Below are 20,987 nucleotides of genomic sequence, written 5' to 3' on the forward strand. Positions count from 1 at the left end.
AAACCTTTTGCCTGATATGTTAGGGAAGTGACTTCTAATACAGACGAACAGTAGTTTAGCATGTGTTGAGTAAAGAAAAGACACAATCATGGTAAACAAGCCTAGTATGAATTTAATAATGTACTTTAAATGACTTTGTATTGTGTTTATTATGATAGCATGCATATATGTTGAGAAACTAGTAGTATGTTTGTATGTGATACAGCGTTTAGTTTATAGAATATATATACTTATAAAATAAGACAAATGCAGATAAATATTTGAGGAGGAGTTGCTGTTCAGTGGCTGAGTCATATCCAACTGTTTGTGACCTCATAGACTACAGCATGTCAGGCTCCTCTGTCCTCCACTATCTCCCAGAGTTTGCTCAAATTCATGTTCATTGAATATTTGAGAGACCTGATTAAAACTATCATAAAAGAGGTACAAATTCATATCTGTGCAGAGGTGTAAGAACAGAAAAATATTAAGCTACTGCTTAAATATCAAACTCTTATTTAGGCATTTAAAAATGCACTGGGCAGGAAAAGGGGACGACAGAGGATGAGACGGTTGGATGCATTCCTGACTCAATGGATATGAATTTGAGCGAACTCTGGAGATAGTGAAGGACAGGAAAGCCTGGCCACGGGGTCAGAAAGAGTTGCACATGACTTAGCAACTGGAAAACATCACAGATGCATTGTGCATAAATTTTTAAAAAAGACACCTGTCTTGCTCTCTTGAGGCTTATTACTTTATATTGGATGTGGAGGACTGTATTACAACATTAAGTATTATTCTATAAATGCATAAAGTTCTATGGAAGGAAGCAAAGTGCAGGAGATGAATTCTAATAGAGGGAGTGACTTAGGAAAATATTACTAAAGAAGTAGTATTTGAACTTACTCTTCCAGTTATTTAATTTTTGTTAAAAAATTAACTTACTGCTATTAGTCTCTTTGTGTAGAGCTGGTGGACAAATCATGGCTTATTCCTATTTCTGGGGAAACTGGGTCGTCCTCCTTTATATGTTGTTTCAAATCTAAAGCTTACACAGAAGGCAGTCCAGCCCTGTGATCAGCTGAGCTCTTCTCCAGTCTGCAACTCCAGAGATTACAGGTGGACCTTTATTAAGCTTCTTTATCCTAAAAACTGTATTTTGAAACAATCTCATGTTTTGTTTAATATATATTTTATTGACAGAATTAATTTTCTTAAGCTAGTACTCTTTATCCCCAAAAGTTTCAGTTTTTTTTTTTTAAATTATAACTTTAGTCATGCTATTTTATTTGCTATTGTACAGTCACCCCTACTCCATATTCCTAGGTCATTCCCTGTAATTTTCTATTACTCTTTGATTTTATTATTTTCTTCACTTTTTATTTTACTCTTTGATTTTAAATAGCAGCCTGTTCATACCATGGTAACATCACTTAGGAAAAGCTGGCAACTATTCTATGTGCTGTACAAACATAACACAGTTAGAACTTACCTCTGTTTTATAGATGAGACCAAGGTTCAAATATTTTGCCCAAGTTTAATCTTGGTAATACCATGAATTCCTAGGAATATCATCAAATGGATATAAAAATCATATTTTAAAGTAATATTCTAAACAAATAAGAGGCTTCCCTGTGGCTAGGACGGTAAAGACTCTGCCTGCAGTGCACGAAACCTGGATTTGATCCCTGGGTCGGAAAGATGCCCTGGAGAAGGGAATGGCAACCCACTCCAGTATTCTTACCTTGATAGTTCCGTGGGCAGAGGAACCTGGTGGACTACAGTTCATGGGGTTGCAAAGTCAGACACGGCTGAGCAACTGATACTATCACTGCTAAACAAATAATTGTTTTGTTTTGAATATCTGTAGAATTTACTTTCTGAATATTTTCCCTCAGGAAACAGCAGCTTTGTGATAGGGAACCAGGTGTTGCCACTTACTCGCTGTGTCCTTAGAGCGATCGTCCAGCATAGACCTGGGAATGATCTTTGTTTAGGGCAGCAAGTTATCCTGTAGGTAGTTTTATCAAAATGTTCATCTTGTTTCTTGTTACAGTTTTGTGTGAAATAATTTTAATCTTTTTTCATTGTTCTTTAAATATTACAGTTGTTAACCTTTCTTGTCTTCTTACTATACTGTTAGTTGTAAAATCTTTAGGGCAGAAGTGTATAATGAGAAGTTTAGCCGAGTGACATTGAGTAAGTCAGATTTCTGCCCTTTAGTTTATGTCATTTTCAAGTGAGAAACAGGTATTATAATAATATCTACTACCTCTACTAAGGTTTAAAAAGTTTTTTAACTTTATGGATATAAAATGCTCACTACAAAGCACTATATATATTATTTTTCATCATAATAATATTAGCTATGACTGCATTTTTGTATCATGCTTGCTCTGTGAGCTTGGTTTGATATTGAGTATTTATGCGGCACTTATTATGGTCAGTGCTAAGAGATAGGAGTAGAGTCTGATTCCAGATTTCTTGGAGCTTTTTAGATAGTAATATACATAAGACTTGAAATGTTGAAGGCGGGAGGAGAAGGGGATGGCAGAGGATGAGGTGGTTGGATGGCATCACTAACACAATGGACATGCATTTGAGTAAACTCTGGGAATTGGTGATGGACAGGGAGGCCTGGCGTGCTGCAGTCCATGGGGTCTCAAAGAGTCAAACACGACTGAGCGACTGAACTGATAGTAAGACTTCAGTCAAAAGAACAAATGATAAGATGTTTCCTATACTCCCATTTTGTCTGAGAGGACCTGGAAAATTTTTCATTCAAAGGCGATTTCTGAAATGGAGTTTTGCTGATTTTGGAAATAAAATGGATATGAGTAGAAATGGTAATCTTTAACTTTTAATTTTCTTTCCTTGATTTGCTGTCAATAAGTAAATACTTCAATTTAAAACATCACATTTTAAGACAAATGGTTGTTTTTCTATGCCTTTAATAATCTTTATGTCTGCTAGATGGGGGAAAGAATAAATCCAGTACAAGGTTTCACGTGTGAATAGTGAAAGGCTTCTATTAATGCTGTGTGGAAGCATTTCATGCCTCCATGGACAGTAACTACTTGTATGTGAGTGATCGTTAGCAGCAGAAACGTAACCCAAAGTTTCCAAAAGGATTTCCAGCCAGTTCCTCAGTCTTTTTTTTTAAGCATTAGGCAGCCACTGATATATAAACTTGGGGAAAATGAAATTAAAAATCACCTGGTCATTTTTGTCCTTCTGTAAGAAACTGTTTGTATATGTTTAGTTCAGTCTTTTCAGCCTGACCTGTGGCATCATCGAGATCATATTTAGCTTTCCAAATGGGCATGGATACTATAAACAGCTCAGCTCTAGTGAAAGTTTACTGATTTTGGTCATGATGGGGACAGACTGGTATTACTTGGCCATAACTAGTGATACTTAAGTTTGGTCTTGACACATGGTAATTACAGTTAAATTAGAGGAATTAATATATGAGAATTGGAATGAGGACTTACTTAACCTGACACTTTTTTGAATTTAGCAAGTTGTTTCACTATGCTAAATTTAATAAAGCCTTTTTAGAATACCTACTGCCTATAAAGACATTCCTAGATAATGATTTCAACAAACTGAATAAAAGTATTCTAATCTCTATATATTATTAGAAAATAACTTGCTTTGAGAACATGATTCCTGTTTGACTCAAGTTAAAAATTTTCTTGAAGTCAACTTTATAACCGGAGTGAGTCAGTGAGCAATTATATATAATATACGTCAATAAATGTTCCTCAGTGTACATCTCTTAAACTGATTTAAGATTGTATGTACGACTGGAGATAGTTATCTGTTAGGCTTCATCACTTGGCTTAAAATGGATTATTCGTAAATGGGTTATTGAAACCTTTATTTGTTTAAATACAGAGCACTTTCCAGAGTTCCTTTCTAGGAGATTTTGGGTATGAACTTCCATATTAAGAGCGCAGTAGGGAGAGAAGTCTTGTGCTCATTTGCCTGACTATGAATGTATAATTAAAAGAGTCTGTCAGCAGGGGTTGGGGCAGTCATTGTGTTCTGATGCTTCATGTTATACGATTACTTTGTTGTTCAAACAGATATTGTAGTTAGAGCATAATTTTAAATTTCAGAGGTCAGTGACTCTGAGATTTTTTTTTTTTTTTGGTTTTGTTTTTAATCAAAAACAAAAGTAGTTTCTCAGGTTTGGAGGAATTTTTTTTACTGAATATTTTTATATCACTGTATACAGCAAGTGAAATGGGTGATGTTTTATTCAAAAGTAATGCTTAAAGCTTATTTCACGACGGTGATTTAATCAGCCCTAACTTAGGAATGACATTGGGTGTATATGTGTGCATTGTATATTAAGACCAAATTTTCATCTTCCTCTATTGAAAACTGTAATGATTAGAAGAATTCTGTGTAAGTGGCCACAGGTTTATCATTTTTGTATATTTGTGTCATTGAAATTTCTCTCCTCTAGGAGAAAAGCGTATTTGTCTCAGTGTAAGAAATCTGTTTTACCAGGTATTCTCTGCTATTTATTGATACTGTGTGTGACTCAATCAGGAATTCATTGATGGAGAAAGAGCATATGACTTGGAATTAGGGGGGAAGAACATGAAATACATTTACCAAGTCATCTCCGTTAATCTGTTTCTTTATCTGCATCCAAATTCTCTACCAGCTCTAAAATTCTATGAGAACAAGTTGTGCTTAAAATACATGCCCCCCACCCAAATGTTTAAAGGTAAAATGGTAAGAGTAGAAAAAATTCTTAAGTGTCAAGACTTCAGTGTTCTGTGTCTTTCACTAATTTATGACTCTTTCCCTAATTCGTGGCGCTTTCCCTAATTTTAAGGCTGTTTGCCTAGTTTTAGGGCTCTCGTGTAGGCGCTGTCACGCTCTAGGAGGCGTAGCAGGCTCTGAAGCTCTCCCTGTAGAGCCTGTGTGTGTGTGTGGCTGGGGCAGGCCTTTCTGCCCTAACTTCCTCCTGACCTGTGAGGGAGGGAGGGGACTGGGACCGCACTCTCAGGACTGCTGGGAAGACTGAGTGAGGGGACATGTTTGTTTTGCTCAGTGTGGCACTTGGCAAACAGGAAGGTAGGTAGTATCATCATCATTTTCATTCCTGAATTTCTTTGTCATCACATGAGAGACTCAGAGCTACTTGAAATGTATTTTTTGATAGTGGACTTGCCAAGAATATAAACCATAATAAAGTATTATTGATAATTGTGTCAATCGGCTTCATAGTCAGGTGTGAATGGTATTATAGAATCGTTTTATAGATTACTGAACTTTAATTTACAGTATAAATTAAGATGCATTCCATTTCCTTGAATGCTGTCTTGTCATTTCAGACTACCTTAAATAAAAAAACCAGGATCAGTGGTTTGAGCTTTGTTCTTACTTGTACACATTGTAATTGTTTATAAATAACTTGCCTTTGCTGTCATTTTGCTTTATTATATTAAGATGTATAAATTTAGTCTTGCAGTTTCAAAAAGACTGACCTTTTTTTTGTATTCTTCTGATATGTTGTAACAAGGTAATATTGAACTGATAGAATAAAGGAAAAGCGCTGTCTTCTGTGGGATATGAAAATCATACCTCATGAACATTATCTTAGAAAATCTGAGTGACTTGACTAGAAGAAAAGTAAGAGACCAAGAATAAAAGTTAGGGGTGTAAGGATTTTCAAATGTTAGCTTGCTACTTAAGTAGGAGGTCAAATAGAAGCAGGCCCAGAGACAGACAAATGGTCAAGGGAAACTAGAGCCTTATTTGGGCAGACACAGCAGTAACGAATACAGCGAAACAGTGTGATTTTAGTGATGCTCACCAACAATGAAAGCTCAGTTGTTTACTTTAGTAAATCTAATAGCTCAAGACGGTGCACAGATAACTGTCAGTTTTAGTACTACACAAGTAGAGTAGTACTATAAAAAAGGATGAAAGTGAGTATTAAAACATTCTGGACATGGGTGATCAATGGCATAAAGTTTGTGGGTATGAGAATCCATGTTTGTGAATAGGCCGGCTTGTTGACAACCTGGAGAAAACGTAATCAGGAAATGGTGCCTGAAGTTAGTGTGGATCGAAGTGCACGGGTGAAGGCACAGCAGCTCTCTGTCAGGACCAAAGGAAGCTTGTAACTGTGTTTCAGACTTCCCACAAAACCAGTTAGTTGGTCTTTGTTGTGATATGAAGTAGTAAACATTCGCACTGAACTCAGAAAGCTCATTCAGGATCAATAGTAGCTGAGATGTAACTGTGGACTAGTTTGGAGAAGAGAATTAGCTGGACATGTTGAGTGCTTTACAGACACTGACATACACTTGACAGCGGGCAGTTGAATTTGGAGGTCTAGAAGTAAGGAATGTACTGGAAGTATAAATTTGGGAATATGTGGATGCATAAAATGCCATATTGTTGTATATTGCTGAAGATTTGGTGGCAAGTTATATGAAATTCTTTGGGTGATTATAAAACAGAACTTATGATAATTTTCAATGAGCTATTTTTTCCGCATCAGTTTCTCAGCTGTTTATCCCTGAAATACTATTAAAATATGACTGTAAAAAGAAATTAATGCCTCAACCACAGTTTCTAAGAGATACACCACCTTTGGTGTATCTCCATTTTGCCATCAGTCCTCTCTGCTTCATTGCATCCCTTTTTTTGGTCCCAAATTACGAAAGTGAGAGATTTTGGGAGTGGATTCTTAACTACAGGTACACTAGGGTATAGGAGTAGACACTGTAATTTTACTTTCTCTCTTGTTTGCTATAGTGAAAGAGAACCTTTATGAGTATCTTTTATTGACTTGCCAATCCCAGATTGCCTTTGTTATCTGTTTGAGAAACAGAAAGAGAAATTATATTTGTATTGAATAATGACTTGGCTCAAATTCACTGTTGACAGAATTTACTTCACTCTTCCTGAGTTAGAATGGATTACAATTGTATAAATGTGGCTTCTGCATAGAATAATCTTAAAACCTCTTTAAAAATGAGTTTAATATGCTCATGGATTAAAAGTATGCGATTCTATAAAGCCTGATGTAGAAAATACCTTCTCTCCTTTCTAACAGCCACCACTGCTCACAGGCACTTACTGCTGTTTAAAGAGATTCTTTTGGGATTCATTCTCTACTGCTGCATTTTGTGCTCACCTTACCCCAAGTTGATTTTTTGTTGTTGTTTTGTTTTGATCTCACTTTTTCATTGTGATGAGAAGTTATTGGGCCCTTTACATTTGGAAACTGTTATCAGTTCTGTTTTAAAATATGTATTATGTTGATGATTTTTCTCCCTTCTGCTTCCTTTTTCTTTTTTCATGGTGCGACATCAGCCATTCATTATTGTGACCTCTCGTGTTAGTTCCCTAATCTTTCTGTTATTTCCAGCCATTTTCCACCTCTGTCTTTACTTTTTACTTGGAAAGAAAATTCACCTTTTATCTTTACGCAGCTCTGTCTTGTGTTTTTTTTTGTTTGTTTCTACTGTCATATTTAAGTTTCAAGAATTCCTTTTTATGTTTTGAATTCCTTTAATAGCATTTTTTACTTGTTTCCAGGATGCAGTGTCTTTCCTTAACTCCGAGGACTTCTGAGTTTTTCTCCTTGCCCAGTGATGGCTTTCTCCAGGCAGCTTCTGTAGTTGGGTTGGCCATGCTTCCCAGAGAAGCCTTCTGTCTCTGGCCCTCAGTGTGCGGGCTGGGGTAGAGTGAGAGAGGGCTAGACACCTGAGCCTTCAGTGTTCTCAAGGGTCCTGTTACCTGCCCCTCAAAACCCAGTTCCAGAATATGGAACTCTTTAGGGATACATTTCTAGTCTGCAGCTAGAAATTAGGAAGTGCTGGATTGCCAGCTATTTAAGGAATGGGGATGTGGAGATTGAGCTGTTCCTTAATGAGAAGTTAGCCAGTTTTCCAGTCTCAGCTCCACCCTTACACCACTTCCACCACTGCCGATTTCCTGAGGCTTCATGGAGGCGCTAAGAGTATTAAGTGAATTTCTTCTTGGCCTGGGTCAGCTAAGACCCTGACTACTTAGCCATCTGCTTTCTAATATAGTTTCCAAATTGTTTCCTTTCCCATTTTCTTCTTTCTTATAAGTTAGTTCATGCATTTAAAATAATACAGTGTTTCAGAAGAATTTTAGGAGTGAAAGTACACAACTCCATTAGTTTCACGTTTTTTGTCTCTTAGTGTTTTAGAAACCATAAGAAACATTAGGATAAGTATAACTTTCTTTTATTTTTATAGTTTTAACTGGTACTTAAATTGTTGAATTTATTAAGAGTATCATTTACCAAATGTAGTTTTCATTCTTAGACCTTTCTAAAATATTTTGGATTATAAGTGTTGCTCAGTTGTTGTTGTATTCATATCTGTATACATTAATAATACACACATAGATATGCTTTTTTAGTGTCTTTGTCTACTAATTATAACATTATGTCAGTCCTCGGTAGTTTTTTTTTTTTTTCCTTCTATGTATCCTTTTCTCTTCCTTTGCCTGTTAATTTCCAATAAGATGCCACATAGTGTGAAATTTAGGGTTTCCTATGTGGCTCATTGGTGGAGAATTCGCCTGCCAATGCAGGAGCCATAGGAGATGCAGGTTCAATCTCTGGGTCAAGGAGGTCCCCTGGAGAAGGAAAGCAACCCACCCCAGTGATCTTGCCTGGAGAATCCCATGGACGGAGGAGCTGGGCGGGCTATAGTCGATGAAGTCACAAGAGAATTGGACACAACTGAGTGACTAAGCTCACACAGTGTGGATTTTACCTTGTTGGGTGGATATTTCATATTCCTATACCTGTTTTTGGACTTTGTTCTAGGACACAGTTAAATTGGAGACAGTTGGATCCTTTTAGGTCTTGCTTTGAGTATTTATTTAGGCACTGCTGGCACGGTACTGCTCAGACAGCTGACTGATTATTTTCCACTCCTGAGGCAAGACCTCTGTGTACTTGTCCCAGTGTCTTGTGTATCATAAAGTTTTCTACCTTGAATCCTTTGATTGGTTCTTTTTCTGGTCTCTGGTATTTCCTCCCACATATGTGCTGAGCAGTGTTCAGTTGAATACTTGTGCAGATCTCCACTCTCAAAGTGAAGTGAAAGTCGCTCAGTCGTGTCCAACTGTTTGTGACCCCATGGACTTTAGCCTGCCAGGCTCCTCTGTTTATGGTACTTTCCAGGCCCAGAATCCTGGAGTGGGTAGCCGTTCCCTTCTCCAGGGCATCTTCCCAACCCAGGGATCGAATCCAGGTCTCCCGCGTTGCAGGCAGACTCTTTACTGTCTGTGCCACTAGGGAGGCCCCCACTCTCTGTGCAGCTCCTTTTTCCAGTACTGGTTTAGGTGAGCTCTAGCTGCTGTGCCCTCCCGGGTCTCGGAGGTTAGTCTTCTCCACTCAGAGAGGCAGGCTGGCACCCTTCCCAGGGCTGCAGCCTCGAACTTCCCAGGCCAGGAAGCCTGGACAATCGTGGGACTTCCTGCCTTGGCTTCCCATCCTCAACCTCACTATCCTCCTGCTCTTGGGTTGTTTTTAGACATGAGAGTGAATCTTGTTGATGTTACTTTATCTTGGCCCAAAGCAGACATTCCTCATTTGTATGGATGTGGAGATACTTTTAGGTTCATTAAAACATAAACACACAGAACTTGATCACTTCTATAAAAACTTCTATGAAAAGTTAAAAAAATTGATCAGATATAAATTTCAGTGAGACGATATTGTCAGTGTTTTTCAACATAAAAATTAAACTCTGGATTTTAAAATTGCTTTTTATTGTTACAGTAGAGGTATGTCTGCACACTTTGTATTTGGCACACGGATAGCCGCGAGGTGCCCAGTCCCTTGACTCACTAACTCCTTGAGTCTCTCAGTTTTTCATGGTGTCCCCTTGGCAAAAAGAAACGCTGAAGAGTTTTTCTTCCCATTTTTAAATGGTTACTTCCAAACAGCTTAGTTTAGCAAAACAACTTAAATTGAAATTTTTGTTTAAATTCTATTTGTAAACAACCACATTATTTATTATTGTATTTGTTTTCCTCTTGGATACTGTTCAGATTCTCAAACTGGACACTCCCACCCTCTTCCTGTTCCACACTGATTTTGCATGGGCATGGCTTTTTATTACAGCAACCACTAAAAACTTAGCATTGCAAAGACAAGACATCATCAAAAGGAATGTAGCATGGTCTAATATTGATAAAGACAAATATTGTAAACTCACAGGTTGCGTGGTGTCTGACAGACATCAACTCTTGCTATTCCCCTTGAAGCCCTGAGTACTCTCGGTGCCTGGTGAGCGAGCTGCACTGTCTCCTTGAATTCACTCCTTGGGGGCACACAGGGGGCCGACCACAGGCTGGTGTGCTTTGCTTGGTTTTCCATTTCCCCTCACAACACTTGGGTGCGTTTTCACACGCAACAATAGTAATAGAAAATAAAGAGAAGCATAAACTTTTAAGAACTCATTTTTATCCTTATTGTCTTGAGTTGCATATATTTCTTTTCCCTGGCATGGCCTCTGCAAACATGTGAGTTATGGTAGAAAACTGTTTGTTTTTAATAAACAGTTTATTTTTCTTTGATTGGAAGAATTCAGTAAATAGTATTCACAAGTCAGTAAATAGAATACTTAAAGATGAGACTTCAAAAAAGGTATTGTTCATTGTCTGTGTGTGGTACATTGCACTGAACCATATGCATTCATTTATACCATTTTGATATTCACGTTGTTATTGTTTTTAATTAATAAAGTTATATTTATGAAATACTTACAAATATATTTGTATATTATCTCTAAAGCTTAAGGCAAGAAGCAATTCTGAAATGATTATATTTTAGCTGAAAGGGAAATATGGCCAATCTTTCCTGTAGCTTGACAGTGTTTTCCACCTGGGGATCACTCGGTCATCTGAAGACACCTGGGAAATGAAATATAGATGTTCTCTGCTAAAACTAGTGTTTATGATGGTATAGTTAAAAGAGTGACTGTACAGCTCACTGTTTTTAAAGTAAGGTCTGATAGAACTACAGTTAAAAGTATCATCACATTTATTCCTTGTTATTATTTTATAATGAAATGGTTCCATAATCACTACTTGAAATGCTTAAAACAAATGGCATTTGTCTACACAGTAATGTCTGTTGGCAAAATACTTTTCCTGTTCTTAAATTCAGCCAGTGTTACTAAAAGCAGTTGCAACAAAATGGGAAAACCGCTGAATTTGAGAATGAAGATGTTGATTCAGTTCCTAAATTTGGCAAGTTACTAGCCACATGGCCTTGTCAGGTGAACTTGCCTAAATTTACCTCAGTGACCTTTCATTTACTCATAGCAAAACAATGCAAGCATAGCTTAATGATTGCAGCAGGTCATTATTATGGATGGAAAGATGTGCTGTCTCTTTGAAAAGAAAATTTTGTAATCGTGTGCTTTGTGAATTTTTTAGGAGGAGCAAAATCGAGGCAAGCCTAATTGGGAGCATCTCAATGAAGATTTACATGTACTGATCACTGTGGAAGATGCTCAAAACAGAGCAGAGATCAAACTGAAGAGAGCCGTTGAGGAAGTGAAGAAATTACTGGTACCTGCAGTAAGTAATAATTTCCAAATCTTAGATTTAGGCCCAAGATCTTTTTCAGTTAATTTTTAAATTATTATAATGTTTATGTTAATAAAGAATAGGTTATTATTTGTTCAGAATTTTATTTAAGCACAAAATATAAAAATAATTTATAAGTCATTTGCTATAGAATAAGAGACAGACACTGCTACATTTCTTAAATGGGAAAGTCTGCTACCTGTTTATTTTTTTGTGAAGGAAATGTGAATGGAGCAAACCGAATCAGTGGCCTGTTTTTCAAAAGTGTGGCTACCTTTGCATCACTCTGTTATAGGGTGAAAATGTAGGTCCATCATCAGGCAGGGCTGGTGAAAGCTTTGTCTCTCTTTTAGATCAGTTTCTCATTGCAAACAAGAAGCGAGTGTACACGAAGTCTGTACAAGTTAATACTTCTGTTGGGTGGTCTGTGTTAGTAGGAGTGCATTATTTGTGTTGCCTATGGATTCCGTGGGCTTCCCAGGTGGCACAGTGGTAAAGAACTCACTTAACAATGCAGGAGACACGAGAGACCCGGATTCCATCCCTGGGTCAGATCAGGAATATCCCCTAGAGTAGGAAATGGCAACCCACTCCAGTGTTCTTGCCTGGGAAATTCCGGTATCCTTGTACCTATATTCCTTGTGACTTGATTGTAATTTTTCTAATTTTGATAATTTGAATATGTTTCCATCAGTTTACATAACACCACACATAACTTACTGTTCAGAGTTCAAACCTTTTAAATTCAAATTGGGATTTCAAAACAGCCTTACCTTCCCACCACCCAATACCCACCCCCACCCCACCCCCTTCTCCCAGGAAGCACAGGAACTCAGACAAGCTTTAGCATTTTTTAATTTCACTGCAAAAGTATTGTAATAGGGGTTTTGAGATGATCACACTTAATCTGTAGAGTTGTAGTACTTTACCTTACAAAATTGTTTATCCTGGATAATACTGTTGTTTTTATTTCAAATGTTTCTTTGATTTGAATAATTAGTTTGTTTTAGTCTGTTTTGTTTCTTCAATCACAAAATAAGCCATACATAACTAGAGAAAAGTCATTTCTTCAGTTACATACAGTGTAACCAGCCTGGCAAGTCTTATGTGTTACTACGAAATTTCTACTAAAGATGTTCTTCTTATCATAGGTACAGTTAATTAGTTGTTCAATCTCGTTTCCATAAATCTGAACTATATACCTCCTTTAGATTCTTGAGATCTTCAGTGTACTTTTACAAATACAGTGTAACATTTTGTGGAAATCAAATCATCTTCATTGACAGATAAGGACTATTGATCAGGGCCCTGATTGTGCTCCTCTTTGGGGACTTAGGTCATCCTTAGCAAAAAAGAACTATTGATGTAAATCTGCCTCCACTGTATTTCTTGAAGACAAATTCTTGCCAACCCAGTTAAAATAAATCTCTTTTCACTTTTAGTCTTAACCCACTCAATTGATTTTCAGAAATCAGTAAGAGTGATTTTTTGTGTTTGTTTGAATAAACTGTATAAAGATAATCAATGATTGGACACATCACTCCTGGAAGCAGGGTAACCAGTGAGTTACCTTCTCTGAAACTCCTTGTTGTGCGCTGAAGAAGTGGCTCTTAATTGTAAACAAGTATAGGTAGCTGTGAAAACTTGAAAAGTTAGAGAAGGAAAATGTTTGTGAAATAATTAATTTTATGATTTTACTAAGCATATAGATAGAACATTAAGCAGAGGTTTTATAGGAAGATATAATGATAGCCTTTTTATTTTAACTGGCTCCTGTGAGAAAATTAGTTACTTGAAATTGTTAGGCACTTGTAATTCTTATTTGTGGTTTGTGTTTTTATGTAGCTTGTTAGTTACAAAATTAGTTGGGTTAACAAAACTACAGTTTGCATGCTTCTTAAGGAGTTTTCCAGAGCGGACTTCGTTCTAGCCGACTGTTCAGGCTGGGACGTGCTGGTCACCTCTGTGCCGTTAGGCCTCCTTGCAGTGTGCTGCTGCACGCTCTCCTTTACAGCCTTGTTTCTTTAAGCGTCTATGAGAAAGTTACTAATTTAATCTAACCCTTCGATAAAATACTATTTTGTAATTAGACAAACGGTGTTTTAATAGATCAGTCGCTAATTTTATATACGTAGACCTTAGGCTTTTAGATATGTGTGCTGAACTGGTTTATTGTAATTAGAAAACAGATGACATTTTAGTGCTTGTTTTTTTTATTCAGATAATAATTCTCACACTTTCTGTGAGCCTTTCAAAATAAACGAGGCTGTTAAATTTCTTGGCTGAACTTACAGTTTTTGCTTAGCATTTACCTAATGTGCTTACAAATACACAGTATTTTGGGAAATTATGATCTCTTATCTTTATATGTTCAAATCACTTTAACATAGATTTGATCCTTACAGAGAGCTTGTGTATTAAATTAATTTACTCATTTTCTATCATCAGATGTTTTCATTTCCTTTATTCTGACTGCACTGGTTACTGTAATGTGCAATAAATTTCTATTCAAGTACCAACCAGGCCCAACCCTGCTTAGCCTCTGAGATCAGACAAGATTGGGCACGTTTAGGGTGGTATGGCTGTAGACTAAATTTCCATTTCTTTTTGCCTTTTTAAAGAGAATATCTAAACCTACTTTTAATTATATTTGGTCTTAGTATCCTCATGTATATATTATGACAATTGATTAATAATTGTACAGGGCCTTGTTAACCATTTTAAGAACTTTGGCTTTTGGTCTAGAATGGGTGGGCTTCCCTGGTGGCTTAGATGGTAAAGAATCTGCCTGCAATGTGGGAAACCTGGGTTGGGAAGATCCCCTGGAGGAGGGCATGGCAACCCACTCCAGTCTCCTTGCCTAGAGAATCCCATGGACAGAGGAGCCTGGAGGGCTACAATCCATGGGGTCGCAAAGAGACAGGACTGAGCCCTCTAAGCACTAGAATGGGTAAAACCATTGGAGTACTTAAGGAGAAGGGATGACATGATCTGATTAATATTTAGTAAGGGTTACTGGTCTGCTCTGTTTAAAACAGAATAAATCACACAGGGTGAAAGAAAGGAAGCTCTCATAGGAGTTCACAAATTAAGGCCCATGGGCCAAAACCAGCCCCCTACCTGGGTTTGAATAGCCCGTGAGCTTAGCATGGTTTCTACATTTTTCAATGACCAGGGAGAAAAAATCAGAAGAATAATATTTGAAGAAGAATAATACTTCATGAAATGTGAAAATTATATGAAATTCAAATTGCATTGTCTAACAGGTTTTATTGAGGCACAGCCATGCTTATGCTTCTTCGTTTACATATTGTCTGTGGCTGCATCTGAGCTCCAGTGGTGGGTTGAGTAACTGCTACAGAGACCATATGCCCAGAAAAGCCATTTACTGTCTGGTTTATTACAGAAAAGTTTGCCAGTTCCTGGACTCTTGCATTAATTCAGATGAGAGGTGATGATGGGTTGGGTCGGTGTAGCCACAGAAGTGAGTCATGGTCTCATTTCTAAGCATGTTTTTAGAGTGAGACTGGCAGGATTTGCTAATGGATCATCTGTGGGATGTTAGAAAGCAAGGCGTCAGGCATGATACCAAGATTTTTAGCCTGAACAACCGAAAGGATGTAATTGATGTTACTGTGATGAAGGGTCTGTTAGGAATAGACTCTGAAGAGGTTACTTGGAACTCAGTTTTGAGTCTGGTAAATTTAAGATTCCAATAGCTATCCAAGTGTAGCTCTTCTAGTATTCTATTTGGATTAACAAATATTTATTCCAGGTTGACTGTATTTTAGAGCATTAGGGGTATAGACAATTATTTAAAGCAAGATGTTTAATGTTAAGACAGTGGCAATTCCCTATCTATATTTCATAAGATACTTTTCATAGGTATTCTGGATAAAAGAAACCCTTAAATATAAGTATTGTGAATCTCTGGTAGAAACCATTTCCAAATTTAATTGACCATCAAAATTTTTTTCTGAGAGTGTATTCGCCATCTAGTGTTACAGAGATACTTGTTTGAGGAATGATCTATAAACTCATGAGTCTGATTTAAATACATAAGAGCAGTCTTTTTAACTCTGAAGCATAGTCATTTTGAAGACATGAAAAAAGGGCTTTTCTTCAGGAACTTTTTCTCTTTTACACAAATAAAAACTCATTAATTTTAAATGTACAGTTTGACCCTTGACAACTGTATATATTTACAACCACTATTACAGTCAAGGTTTCCATTACCCCAAAAAGTTTTCTCTTAGCCCTTTTGCCATCAATTCAGATTAACGAATTACCGTCACAGTCAAGTTAGCACCCATCATCTCATATACTCATTGTTTTTTTGTGTGTGATCCACTTTTGGCAAATTTCAGGTGTACAGGGTGTTAATTAAATGTAACCACTATACTGTGCCTTAAATCCCCAGAACTCACTCATCTCATAACTGAGAGTTTGTGCCATTTGATGGACATCACCTCTTCCGTAGCCCCTGGCAACCAACATTCTACTCTCTGATTGTGTGAATTTGCCTCTTTTAAATCAGTTTGCTTTTTCTAGATCTCCTTTCTTTGTGCTTTCATGCAGCTTGGCTCTTTTGCGTTTCATCCATACTGTCGCATGTATCAGTGGGCTGTCCCTTTTTATTGATAATTAGCATTCCATTGAATACATAAGCCACAGGTTGTTCCTCCTTTCACTTGTAGTTTTAATTTTTATTTCTGTGAATACAGATGATATGGAGCATCTTTTAATATGCTTCTTGAGAATTCGTATATTTTCTTCGATGAAGTATCTTTAAATCTTTTTATCATTCTTCTTGGCTTGTCTTTTTTTTTAGTGTTGAAGCAATTCTTTATGTGTTGAAAATGAATCCTTTATTGGACAAATATTCAGATCTGTGACTTGTGTTTTTCTTTTGGTTTTGTGGAAAGGCTTTTCATTACAAATCCCATTTCATTCATATTAATAAATATTGAACTTAGTTTATTTCCCTGTTCTTACATTTCTCAAGGAGTCTGTCTTTGTCGTCTGAGCTGGTAAATCTCTCACCATGAAGCTGGTCACAAGGCTCTGTCTTTTTTTATTTTTTTTTATTTTTTTTTAAGGCTCTGTGTTTTAAGGTCTACTCTGTTCATGTAGGTCATGTGAGCTGTACACGCACACATGTGCACACGTCAAAACTGCCGTTTCAGTGCCTTCAAGGAGAACACGCTAGGATACACACACATTATTACAGCGAATGGAGGCCTTTACAGTCTTTCAGTAATTCAGGGGAAAAACAAGACCTGAACATTATCTACCACCTTCATCTAAATGGGGCTCCCTGAGAGCTCAGTTGATGAAGAACCCGCCTGCAATGTAGGAGACCCCAGTTCCATTCCTGGGTCAGGAAGATCCCCTGGAGAAGGGATAGGCTTCCCACTCCAGGATTCTTGGGCTTCCCTTGTGGCTCAGCTGATAAAGAATTTGCCTACAGTGCGGGAGACTTGGGTTTGATCCCTGGGTTGGGAAGATCCCCCGGAGGAGGGAGAGCCCTACCCACTCCAGTATTCTGGCCTGGAGAATTCCACGGACTATACAGTCCGTGGGGTCGCAAAGAATCGGACATGACTAAGTGACTTTCACTCACTTCATTGAAATGACGTTTATAAAACAGGTAAACAACTACCACAGAATACATGTGCGTTTTAAGTGTAAAAGGGATATTCACCAAAACAGACAATATGATGGAATATTACAAAAATGTACTCTAATTCAAAGAGAATAAAATCTTAACAGAAAGCATTTTTGGAAACAGAATTCAGTTACCAGTCAGTCACAATAAGATAAATTTAAAAGTCCCAAATATTGGGAAACATTTGGAAATAACTCATAAGTCAAAGAAGAAATCATGAAATAACATGGGAAATACTGTGACGTGAAAGGTAATAAAAATACCACATAATATTATATTTTGGATTCCGTTAAAGCACTATTCAGAGAAAATATTTTCAGCATAAGTAAAAGGTCTCAAAAGTATAAAAGAAAGGTCGTAAGTCACTAATACTCCACCTTTAAGAATCTGTGAAAATAAAATTAAAAACAAATCAAGTAGAAAGAAGACAAAAAAAGCAGAAATCAGTGAAACAGAAAAGGAACAAATAGAGAAAATCAGCAAAACCAAACACTTGCGTGTAGCACTAAAAGATGAATGAGACTGAGTGCAGCTCTAGGGAGGCAGTGGCCTTGGAGACGGCACAGTCTGCTCCCAGAGTGCAAGTCCTAAGCTGGACTGTCAGTCTAGTTCTTGACCAGAGGGTCAGTAATTGAAGTCTGCGGTATCGTTGGCCTCCTTTTCATGTGACTGGGAAAGAAGGATTAAAAGATCCAGCTGTAATGCACTCGCCCCTTGATAGAGCTGTAATGTGAGAGACCGTCTCTCATGTACGGAGGGTGTTGCTGCTGTTTTCTGCCTTGCACAACCATTTTAATCTGAATGGGAAATCTGTCTAGGGACCCAGAGTACAGTAATTAGCAGTCTCTTCAGAGTGTCAGAGCAGACTTACCATTGTAATGGTTTAGCTGCAGGATAAAAGGATTGAATTTGGGTCTTCCTGTCTGCCAAACTAAATGAGTTGCCATGGGAATTTTTAAATGTGAGAGGCGTTTACGTAAAACAATTTGGCGGGTTTGAATAAACTCATAAATTACAGGTTTGAAAGGAACCAGTCCTTGCTTCCTCTTATATAGGCAAGACTGTACTGAAGGCTGAGAGCTTCTTACATTCTTCATGAGAATAAGCTGATCCCTGCTGCCATGTGGATGATCCTGTTATTAAGGCTTGTATTTTCACTAAGTACAGTACAGTAAACAAATTTAAGGAAAGATATTTTGTTCCAGATCTCTGGAGAAAAAAGTGAAAATTGTAAACATAAGTTTGTCTTCCTAAGTTAAATATATCTTCAAGTAATGCTGTTAAGTGCTTTGTTTTAATAAACATTAATATAAGATTATTAGTATAAGATTATTGCTGAGGGCATATAATAAAGAGGTATCTTTACACTTCTCATATTTGTCACACAAAGATGAACATTTAAAGCTTTTTGGAAAACAGATGAGGTACTCATACTTGTAAATAGGATTATTTAGGTTGCATGTCAATAACTTGCAGAGAGAGCTTTGTCTTTCCCTGCCTCTCCACAGATCTGGGTTTTAGTGTAATGACTTTTTAGTGAGGAAATGTTGCCTTAAACACGTCAGGTGATGAATATCACTCTAAGCTTGTATAACCTCATTCGTCCTCAAGGTATCAGTAATAGTGATAGTTCTTGCATTTGGTGCTTTATATCTGCTCTCCAGAAAAAACATTCAGTGAAATTTAGGTATTTAAAATTTTTAAATGTGAGTCTTATTCACGCAGTGAATAAGATCCTCTGGATGATCGGGGGAAGTCTGTTAACATCTTCAAGCCACAAGATTATAGTTTTGTAAGGAAAGGGAAAAATTGGTTGCTGCTAAATAACCTTCGTGGCCTGAAATTGTAGATGCAAGTTACACATGATGATGGTTTAATTCAGATGAGAAAGTATAAAATAAATATTTTTAAAGTGTAATAAATGAATTTTATAGTTTCATCTTTACTAAAGATATATTAATATATCAAAGTAGTCATCTGAATCTGATTTTGTGTTTCTGGGATTGTTGTTAAACCTTAATTAAACTAGACCCAACTATAAGTAAGACTTGCTGAAAATCTTATTTAAATGTGAAATACAAAGACCAACATGGAAGTGCTAGAAATCCTGGAATCACAGTGGCGTGACATAATACAGGCTGAGTGTAAGGCTCTCTGATGGGAGTCGGTGTATACTTCTTGATAAACATGGTGAGAGAGAAAAGTTCTTTCAGGAATTGAAATGTGCTGTTTTTTTTTTTTTTTTTTTTTTTTTTTGCAGAGTGGAACTACTGAATACATTTTAATTAGGATTTTACATCAGTTTCCCTGTATGCCCCACTCACATTGTTAGCTGTGCTGTTTGTTTATTCTGCATTAGACCAGCTACAGGAACATTGTTCCAGCTAGAGTTTTCAAAAATAATTAAAGCACTGTATCTTTGGATAGATAGCAATCTCAGTTTCAGTTGCTCAGTTGTGTCCAACTCTTTGCAACCCCATGGACTGCAGCGCCCCAGGCCTCCCTGTCCATCAGCAGCTCACGGAGCTTGCTCAAACTCAGGTCCATTGAGTCCGTGATGCCATCCAACAGTCTCAAACTCTGTCGTCCCCTTCTCCTCCTGCCTTCAGTCTTTCCCAGCATCGTGGTCTCTTCTAAGCAGTCATTTCTTCTCATCAGGTGCCAAAGTATTGGAGTTTCAGCTTCAGCATCAGTCCTTCCAAAGAATATTCAGGGCTGATTTCCTTTAGGACTGACTAGTTGGATCTCCTTGCAGTCCAAGGGACTCTCAAAAATCTTCTCCAACACCACAGTTTAAAAGCATAAATTCTTGAGTGCTCGACTTTCTTCATAGTCCAGCTGTCACACCCATACATGACTGCTGGAGAAACCATAGCTTGGACTAGACAGACCTTTGTTGACAAAGTAATGTCTCTGCTTTTTAATATGCTATCTAGGTTTGTCATAACTTTTCTGCCAAGGAGTAAGCGTCCTGTAATTTCATGGCTGCAGTTACCATCTGCAGTGATTTTGGAGCCCAAGAAAATAAAGTCTGTCACTGTTTTCCACTGTTTCCACATCTGTTTGCCATGAATGAAGTGATGGGACCAGATGCCATGATCTTCGTTTTCTGAATGTTGAGTTTTAAGCCAACTTTTTCACTCTCCTCTTTCACTTTCATCAAGAGGCTCCTTAGTAGTTCTTCACTTTCTGCCATAAGTGTGGTGTTCATCTGCGTAACTGAACTTATTGATATTTTTCCTGGCAATCTTGATTCCAGCTTGTGCTTCATCCAGTACAGCATTTCTCATGATGTGCTCTGCATATAAGTTAAATAAGCAGGGTGACAAGATACAGCCTTGACATACTCCTTTCCCAATTTGGAACCGATGCGTTCGTTGTTGCGTATCCAGTTCTAACTGTTGCTTCTTGACCTGCATACAGATTTCTCAGGAGGCAGGTCATACAGTCTGTACAAACAGATTAGAAAAGCATGACAAAGTATAGATTTTAAGACTTCAGTCACTGTCACTCACTGTCACTGAGCTCTCTTTACTCCCCATCCAGCCTTAATGTTGTCTGGCAGTGGGGTCAGGCTTTTTAAACAGAGGGGCTTTTCCTCAGACTTGAAGCTTCACTTGCTTCTAGGTGATGATAATAAAATGTGTCTTATGTACAAAGTCTCATAAATAAACACTGAAGAAACACCCTCCTTTTTATTCTTAGAAGGATTTGTTGA

The 20,987-nt window shown here is 37.4% G+C and overlaps 1 protein-coding gene across 10 annotated transcripts in view; it reads left to right on the top strand.

Annotated features, from left to right (window-relative positions):
- Window positions 1–20,987, top strand: part of QKI (QKI, KH domain containing RNA binding) — a 154,767-nt gene that overhangs the window by 102,967 nt on the left and 30,813 nt on the right. For all 10 annotated transcript variants that reach the window (XR_011258726.1, XR_011258727.1, XR_011258728.1 and 7 more), the window contains exon 4: window positions 11,449–11,592. Coding sequence is in view for 7 of the 10 variants with exons in the window: in XM_069598883.1 (XP_069454984.1) it covers window positions 11,449–11,592 (144 nt within the window). In the remaining 3 variants the exon portion in view is untranslated. The remainder of the gene's footprint in view (window positions 1–11,448; window positions 11,593–20,987) is intronic.

This window comes from Ovis canadensis, chromosome 8 (assembly GCF_042477335.2).
Source record: "Ovis canadensis isolate MfBH-ARS-UI-01 breed Bighorn chromosome 8, ARS-UI_OviCan_v2, whole genome shotgun sequence".
In the NCBI taxonomy this organism is placed as follows: Eukaryota; Metazoa; Chordata; class Mammalia; order Artiodactyla; family Bovidae; genus Ovis; species Ovis canadensis.